We start from the raw sequence: 9,378 nt of genomic DNA, 5'->3' as shown, positions 1-9,378 counted from the left end.
TTCTATATCTTCCTATTGAACACTATTTCTGATCTTTTCTCCCTATTTTCTTCAACATGGATCTGTTTTTTTTTAGACTGCTTCTAATTTTTAGTAGCATATGGATCTACTCACCCTTTTTTTTTTTGCACTAAGTCTTGGGCCATGGTCCCCACAAATTTTGTTGTAGGTCTTGGATCAGGTACCCTAGTGGTTGTTTTGCTGTGCAGGTACTGAACTGGGTACATTGGATGTTTTCTTTCTATTGTTTTTTGAAGTCCTAGGTTATGAATCAGGTAGACCCCTTTTGTCAAGTACTGGGCTAGGTATCCCGGGCACTTACTTCTACCCGTGGTCCCAGGTCATGTACTTCGAACTAATTGTGGTGTGAGTCTTGGGTCATGTGCTAAAGTTTTTTTTTTTTTTTTGGCCCAAGTACTCCCTCCCCAATTCTGCCCATATTTAGGTTGTATAACATTTCAAAATTGTTTAGTATAGTTGTAGCTTAAAGGAAAATAAGAAAAAGAGATTTCATTGAATCAAAACAAAGTTACCATCTAAGGAACACAAAAAGGAGTGTCAAAGATAGTAAGGATCACAAAATGTCCTTCTACCATGGGTTCTTAAATAAAAAGGTAATTAAACAAAATTCATAGCAAAAAGTAAAGAATAATGAAACACTTAGTAGGTTGAAGAGCTGGCAAAAAGGTTTTGGTGTATTGAGGTCTCTCCCTTTTCATGCGTAATACTATTTCAGCCACTTCCCATTTATGGGATTTGTTAGGATCGTCCCATCCTCCTTTGTGAGGTAGTAATACCCACTATCATGAGTTTTTCTAATGATGTAGGGCCCTTCCCACTTTGGGGCAAATTTAGAGGGTCCTGAGAGATTTTTCCTTACATGCTCTGCTGTTCTTAACACCAGCTACCCCTCAGTGAAGGCCCGTGGGTGTACAATATGTGCATATGCCTTAGCCATCATCTGCTGGTACCTCTGACTTCTCCTTCTGGTCACTCCTCTTTCTTCCTCTAACCCCTCCAGATCCGCCAACCTTCTTTCATTATTTGTGTTCTCGGTGCCTTCTTGGTTTTCTTCAAGCACTACTCTTGGCGTAGGGACGACTAACTCCACGGGGTTGATGGCCTCTGTCTCATAAACTAGGGAGAATGGTGAAAATCCCATTGTTGTCTTCAAAGAGCTCCTGCAATCCCAGAGTACATCTGCCAAGTGGTCGCTCCATTTTCCCCCATACTCGGGTTTCATTTTTTTAAGGATCTTCAGCATCACCTTGTTAGTGCCTTCCGCCTAACCATTTCCTTGTGGTATAGACTTTCAATGCCTAATGCAATACGCCTCAGTCAGGTTCTTCATGTCTTTGTTTATGAACGAGATCCCATTGTCATTGATCAGTCTCCTGGGGATCCCGGACCTTGTAATGATGTGCTCTTGAATGAAGTTTACCACGACTACACCAGTGGTTTTTTTCAAAGGGATAGCTTTTACCCATTTGGTAAAGTACTCAATGGCTGCTAGGATCCATATGTAACCATTGAACGGAGGGTTTATAGGCCCTATAAGATCAAGCCCCCAAGTACAGAAAGGTCATGGTGTTGTCATATCTTGTAGCATATTTGGATGTGTGTGGATTGCATCTCCAAGTTCTTGGCATGCATGACACGTTTTAACCAGCTCTTCGGATTCCCTTTTCATTGTCAACCAATAGTATCCCAACAGTAACAACTGCTTGTAGAGTCTTCTTTTCCTTGGGTGACTTCCACAGTCACCAGAATGGACTTCCCTAACTACTTCTCTGGCCTCCCTTGACCCCAGGCATCTTAGGGGATCCCCGTTGTATCCCTTTTTGAATAGGATCTCACTCTGTAGGAAATACCTGACTACAAGTTTCTTGAGTTGGTGAGCTAAGGTCCTGTCAGTTGGCAAGATCTCTCGAGCCAAGTTTTCCATGAATGGAGTCCTCCAATCTTCCGTAACAAACACAGCATAACTTTCTTCATTGTCTACTGAAAATTGTCATCTTTGACATTTCTCCTGTGCAGTTGCTGCTTCTTTGTTCATATTTGGCCAGTAGTACCCCATGCGCTGCATCCTTTTGTATAGGCTGATTTTTTCTACAACCCCACAGACTTGGCTGTGTAGCTCTTCCAATCTCAGCTTTCCTTCTTTCTCGTTGATACATCTGGATAGGATCCCCCTGGGCATCCTTCTGTATAGCTCTCCTTCTATCAAAGTGTAATCCTTTAGCTCCTTGATACATCCTCTATGTCCTGACCCTTTTATTTTTTCTTTGACCTCATTTCTCCAATCCTGCTGCTTTGGCTCTTTAGGGAACGTCCTTTTGAGGATCTCTATGATGGAGTGTTCCTGCCTACTCACTCTTATCAGAGTGTCTCTTCCTTTGAATGGCACTTAGGATCCTAGGGTGGCTAGTGCATCGGCAAACCTATTCTCACTCCTTTGGGCATACTCCATGCTAAAGGTCTGAAATTTTCACTCCAGCCTTTGCGCTCAAATTCTGTAGACTACCAAACTCTGCTTTCTTAATGCAAAGTCACCCTTCACCTGAGAGACTACAAGATTGGAGTCTTCTAAAACCCTTATATGTTTTACTTCCATGCTGAGTGCTATAGTCAATCCAGTCAAGTATGCCTCGTACTCAGTAGCATTATTCAAACAGGAAAACCTAAGCTTGAAAGATAAGGGTATGGCATCCCTATCTTCGCAACTTAGTACAATTCCCAGTCCATTTGAGGTTGTCGTTGTTGACCCATCAAACCTTATTATCTACTTCTTTCTCGAGAGCTCTACCACTACCACTTCCTCTAGGATCTCCTCGCTTAGTGAACATTCCTCTTTCCTTGGGGACTGGGCTAGCAGATCTGCCATGGCTTGGCTTTTGACAACCTTGGGGGTCCTGATGCCGATGTCATATTGAGAGAGCAAGACTAGCCACTGTGCTATTCTTCCTGTCAGAAAGGGCTGATGATGGAGTGCTTTTATGGGATGTGACTTAGTTACCAAGAGGATCTGGTGGGTTGAGAAGTATCATTTTAGCCTCTGGGATGCGTAGATAACCACTAGACATACTCTTTCTATCCTGGGGTACCTGGTCTCTATATCCTTTGACAGACCAAAAACGTATTGACCCTTTGTGATGGATTAATTAATTAATTAGCCAAGTTCAATTAATTAACCAATTTAACATGCAAAGCGTGGTAACACAAACAAATCACCAATTAAACTAAGTATGCAGCGAAAAATAAATGACACAGTGATTTATTTGCGAATGGGGAAAACCTACATGGCAAAAACTCCACTGGGTGAATTTAAGGTCACCACTCCCAAAACTTTACTATTATCACAACAAGCGGTTATAAGTAAAGGAATCCCAAGTACCTTACCAACCTACAGTTGAACCCTTACCCCAATACCCAATTGGACTTCTTCTGTAGTGACAGTTTCTCCTTTTAATGCACAGCTCCCAAGTACGTGACTAACCAATTGCGCGGATCCTAGTACGCGACTTCAATCACCAACTAGAGAAGATTGTTGGCTGTAAAGTTCTTCAATTCATCCACACAATGAAGATCACGAAGATGCTTGGTTAAAAAACCCTACGGGGTGCAAAGACACAACAACTTCTTCACAAGAGAGATGAACTAGGGCAAGTACTTCGTCGCAAGTCACAATTTGCACGAACAAGGATTTCTCAATGCTTGTGCAACTTGCCACCCTTTGACGGCCCTTAAAATAATCCTTTTATATGTCTAAGGTTAGGAGAAAAGAAGGCCCAAAGACATATCCACGGATTAAAATCAAAACAGAGCTAGGAATCTGTTTTTCTTAAATCTCGACAACTACAGGTGTCGAGGTGCTGTCGAGCCTCGGGGCTAGACCAGCTTCTTAAAGCTCGATAGATGCAACTGTTGAGCCAGCTGTCGAGATTTAATGAAGAGCATTTCTAAACTTGTTTCTTGGACAGACTTGCATGGCTTTAACACTTGATCTTGAAACCTTATTTCTTGAAACATTAGCCTCATTCTAAATCTACCTAATTACAAGTAAAGTGCGTTTTGACAAAGAATTAGCCTATTTACATAAATAATGAATGACATATATTCTAAACAAGTGAAACACATATGTCCTAACATCCTTAAGTGTCCTACTCACGTAATAAATGGGTTGCTCATTCTCATCATTGTCTTCCTGTGCTAGTAGGGCTCCTATAGCCTGGGAGTTTGATGCTAGATATAGCAACAGGGGTTGCCCACGTACTGGTGTTTGTAGGGTGGAAAGATGATTCATGATCTGCTGGATCCTCTAAAAGACTTCATGTTACTTAGTTCCCCAAGTGAACTCAACCCCCTTTTTAGTAGTTTGGATAAACCATTTGTAACTGAAGCTAGTCCTGGCACAAACCTCCTAATGTAGGAGACCTTCCCTAGGAAACTCTTGAGTTCTCTTACGGTTGTAGGCCTTTTCATTGTTGCAATGGTTGTGGCTTTGGCTAGATCCACACTTATGCCTCTGTGATGTACTAGGAACCCAAGAAACTTTCCAGCAGATACCCCGAAGGCACACTTCATAGGGTTCATGTGTAGTTTGTACTTCCTGCACCTTTTGAAAACTCGTTCAAGTATCTAGAGGTGTCCTGCCCTAGTTTTTTATTTTACCACAATATCGTCCACATAGTCTTCCATTTCCTTATGCATCATATCATGGAAGATAGCTGTCATGGTTCGCTGGGACGTGGCCCCTGCATTTTTAAGGCCGAAGGGCATCATGGTGTAATAAAAATTCCTAATTGGAGTCCTGAATGCTGTTTTCTCTGCATCTTTAGCAGCCATACGAATTTGGTTATACCCATTGTACCCATCCATGAATGAAAACATGGAGCTTTCCGCAGCTGAATCTACAAGGAAGTCAGCATTAGGCAGGGGTAACTCATCTTTTAAACATGCCTTGTTCAGATTGCGAAAGTCCACACGTCACCGGATTTGGCCATTCTTTTTCGTCACGGGCACTATGTTGGAAAGCCATTTGGGGTGCTGGATGGGCTTGATAAAACTAGCTACTAGTAGCTTCTTGACTTCTTGAGTTATTTGAGCTTCCACATCAGTGTGAAAGACCTTGGCTCGCTGAACTACTAGCTCGACTCCTAGGTCTACATTGAAAGAATGGACCACCAGTCTTGGATCTAAACCAAGCATCTCATCATAGGTTCATCCAAACACATCCACATATTTTTTGAGTAAGGTCACTAATTGCTCCTTCTCTTGTGCTGTCAACTAGCTACTAATGAAGACAGGCTTCTGGGATCCCAGCTCAGCTCCCAAGTTTATCTCTCCCAATTCTTCCTCGGGTTGAATTTGCGCTTCCTTAACTAGGTTCTCTAGGATTTCTTCTTGAGCCATCAAATAATCAGGTGGTCTGGAACCCTCCTGCATAATGCATTTAGGCCCCATACGCCTTCATAAACGATAAATTAACCTCCATCCAGGTTCCCGTACTACCACGCACTCCTGGGATCCCGAGGAGCTGGGCTCCCTCTTTTGCCTTTTTCTGTCTAGGAGGTTCATTAGGTCACGGGTACCCCTCCTCCTCCTCCTTCTTCTTCTTCTTCTTCTTCTTCTTCTTCTTCTTCCAAGACAGCTGCTCCTAGGGTCCCCGGCGTGGGCTTTCATCATCTGGCTCCAGCTTGACATAAAACATTGTCTCCAAGAAGTTTACCTCTCCTTGGCTGAAATAGTTAAGGTTGGTAGGGATCCTTACGGGCCTCCCGTTCAATCTCTCCTTAATACATTGATGGTACGTGGACGGGACAAGGCGATGCTTATAGAGCTATGGGCGTCCTAACAGAACGTGATAAGAAACTTCTGAATTAATCACGTGAAATCTGGTCAGGGCTACTATTGGGCCTACCCTTAAGGCTAACTACACGTATCCTTTAGTTGATTCTGTTGATCCTCCAAATCCTGTTATCTTTATAGGAGCGCCTAGGATCCTCCTGCCAATCAGGCCTACAGCTTCTAGGGTACTCAGGGCTATGAGATTGAGTGATGCCCCTGTATCTACTAATGCTCTTCTAACTTGGACACCGTTTAAGGTGGCCATCAGATAAAGGAGTTTGCGATGGTCTGGATGGTCAACCTCCATGTCCTCATCAATGAAGATTATTGCGTTGGTTGTCTCCAAGTAAGCTCGACTAGCATGGGATTCTACTGTGAAACATTCCATTCCTGAATCTGTTGCTATACTCATGAGGGCCTCTGTGGCCACCTTTCTTACTTCTGATCCAAATCCCAACTAGTTGAATAGCAATTTGAACTTAGGATTCTTCTGAAGGGTCCTGATTGTGCTTGTATGGAATGATTCTTGAGATTCTTCTACTTCCGCCAGGTTCCCATGGATCACTACAGCCACCACCCCCTTCCCCTTGTGATTGGGTAGAGGGTTCCTTTGCACTTTGGGTTCCTTTTGAGTGAGCTCTAGGGTTCTCTCCCTAAGCTTCTTGTGGAAAAGCCTATAGAAGGTCCAACAATCCTTGGTAGAGTGCTTGACATAGTTATGGATCTTGCAAAACAAGGGATTCTTCCTTTTTTCCTCAGTTGGTGGCTTGGACACAATACTGAAAATTCCATCTCCAATCCATTTATCCAGGACACGATTCAATTCCTCCGCTGTACATGGGATCACAAGTGGTTCCTCGGCAATTTTTCCTTTAGGTCTCTTCCTCTTTTCTCCTATTGACGCTGTTATGGCTTGAGGTACTAGCATTCTCTTTGTCCTCATGGTTAGTGCGGTCCTTCTAGTTCTTTGTAGCAGATTAACAAACTGGGTTATGCATAGGTTTTCGAGATTAAGCCTGTAGTCAAAGAGCGTGTTGGATATGCAGGTTTCCACGAGCTCCTTTTCTTCGTGGTCTCCATAACAATCCAAAGAAACATCTTCAAACATTTTAATGAATTGGATAGGATCCTCCTCAGGCCTCTGCCTCACCATCTGAAGGCTTTGGAAGGTGGCCTTGTCCTTACCTGGGTAATATTTTGCACAGAACCTCTCCATCATTTCATCCCAAGTCTTAATGAACCCAAGCCTCAGGGTGGTGTACCACGTATATGCTCTGTCTATAGGAACTTAGCAAATTCCCTTAGGCATAACTCCCTGTCTCCTGTGTAAGGACCCATAGTGTGAATAAACCTATTCACATGTTCCATAGCACTTCCATTTCTTCCATCAAAAGGATGGAACTTTAGGGGTTCATATCCTTTGGGATATGGCTTGCCAAGAAGCTTTAGTGGGAATAGGGGATCCCAAGAAAATTGCTTGGGGATCCCCGAGAGTTTTTCCCTTTCCTGTTCTAGCAGGGCATTGACATCTGCCAATGTGAGGTACTAGGGGTTAGTTCTACTTCCAATTGCTGACCTTCCCTCCTGTTAGGCTTTATCTTGGTTGACTACAGGGGGCGTTATCCCTGATTTCTTGGATTATGCCTTCTTTGATGAGGCGTATCTCTTGCTGCAGATCCTTCAGCATTTCTGCCATTCAAGCCACGGGGTCTGGCTCTTGCCCTACGCTCCTCTGTCCTGAAACGACCTCCTACTCTGCCAGGGGTACTTCATTCCTTTGTTTGGAAGCTACTTCATTTTCTCCTACGGGTTCAGATGTCGTAGGTGGCACATTAGTACCTTTGTTGTTCCTTGCTCTTGGAGCCATGCTCTGTGAATGGACTGCTTCTTCTCTCTTCTTTACCCAGTCCCCAGCAGAGTCTCCAAAATGTGGGGGTCCTTTTTCGGACAGTGTCTAGACCCAAGAAAAAAGCAAGGACCCTAGGCCTTATAATTATTGTTTCCAGGGATTGGGCTTAGTTCACTGCAGCTAAATGGGTTGATTACGAGCCAAGTGGTGCACAGAGCAAGAATCCTACAATACATACATACTAGCAAACAAGGGAAATATATGTATGGAACAGCAAGAAACAGTTAAAGGAGCAATGTAATAAAGAAAAGACACAAAATAAATACTGAGGATCCTTAAAATGATGTAAGATATTTCATTGCTTTTCCTAATTGTGAATTACAATGTGCTTACTAAGACGTGTTACAAGGTCCAAATAAACTCAAAAATTACAAACTTAGATGGCTCTCTATGCCTCTAAAACTTGCAAAGTTTGAATTCCTTTGAATCTAAGTACGTTCTATAGTGGCTATTTTAGGATACCGGACGATATTTCTCTTTCTTTTGCCACTTTCTTTTAGCTTTTTGACAGAGTTTTCTTAATAATTCTGTTCTGATTTACTATTGCTGAATGCCCCTCTCACTGTTGGATGCTTCCCTTTTTATAGTGTTATCCTAGGGTTCCGAGGTACCACTAATTCTCCTCCTTTGCTCTCCTGGGTACTAGAGCCTATGTTGTGCCAAAAACTTTGGTGGTTGGTCCCTTCCTTGTTTCTCATAATTTTCTTATTTTGGTGCTTTTTCCCCAAAAGCATCTTGTTGATTTTCTGTTCTGGGGTGTCCCTAGAGAGCTGACCTCTAATCTCTCTTCCTACAAGGCTTCTATACCTCACATTTTTAGACTCAGCTTTTTGGCTACCTTCTATTTTGTCATTTTTCTCGAGTGAGCTGATTCCACTTCTGCCAAGTTGAAAGTTTCCCCAACTACTTCCCTTCGTGGTTCTCCTTTCTGGGTTCCTTGAGGTAGCAGCCCTTTGTTCATGAATTGTTAGCCCCCAAGCTCTTTGATTCCTTTTTGCATCATTGGGTGGCTGATAAGGACACATATGTTCTTCGTCCCTTGTGCTTCTAGGCACTTCTTTTGACCTGTCTTAATCTCATCCTAGCTTTGCTACATGTCTTGAGGACCTCGAGCTCCTGGCAGTCCCTGGGTATCCCGGCCCAGTTCTTATTACTGGACTCCCTTTTGATTTTCTAATTTTTGGCAGGCTAAGCTTTTTCCTTTCTTCCCTTTTTTTTCTAAGACCCATCCCTTCGTGGGTTTTCGGCTTCAATTTTTTTTTTTTTTTTTTTGGTGAGCTCAAGCATTTTATTATTATTATTATTTTTTTTTTTGGAGTTTAGCTTACAGTGCCACTTTGGGCCTTGGTATAGCATTATAATTTTTCAAACCTCAACAATAGGAAAATCAAGTCTTGATTGATCAAGTTTCACATCATGTTATCTCTTAGAATCAAGCATTTGATGAAATCATTTTGCAAGCTTACAAGTATTAAGGTAATCATATAGAGAGTAGAGACACCAATTATGTGTGGATTATAAGATATAAGAAATAAAATTTCAATGATAAAATAACCCTCTTTATTTCATTTAAAGGAGATGACTCTCCCGTCAAAAAAAGAAAAAGAGAAAATCTTGTTCCA

The 9,378-nt window shown here is 42.4% G+C and overlaps 1 protein-coding gene across 1 annotated transcript; it reads right to left on the bottom strand.

Annotated features, from left to right (window-relative positions):
* Window positions 1–904: 904 nt before the first annotated feature.
* Window positions 905–1,243, bottom strand: LOC142612170 (uncharacterized). The gene has a single exon (XM_075784287.1). The coding sequence runs from the start codon at window positions 1,241–1,243 to the stop codon at window positions 905–907; it is 339 nt and encodes a 112-aa protein (XP_075640402.1).
* Between the last annotated feature and the right edge of the window lie 8,135 nt (window positions 1,244–9,378).

The sequence above is a fragment of the Castanea sativa genome, chromosome 10 (genome assembly GCF_040712315.1).
Source record: "Castanea sativa cultivar Marrone di Chiusa Pesio chromosome 10, ASM4071231v1".
NCBI classification, from domain to species: domain Eukaryota; kingdom Viridiplantae; phylum Streptophyta; class Magnoliopsida; order Fagales; family Fagaceae; genus Castanea; species Castanea sativa.
The sequence above is the reverse complement of the archived record's forward strand: the minus strand, read 5'-3'. Positions and strand labels throughout refer to the sequence as shown.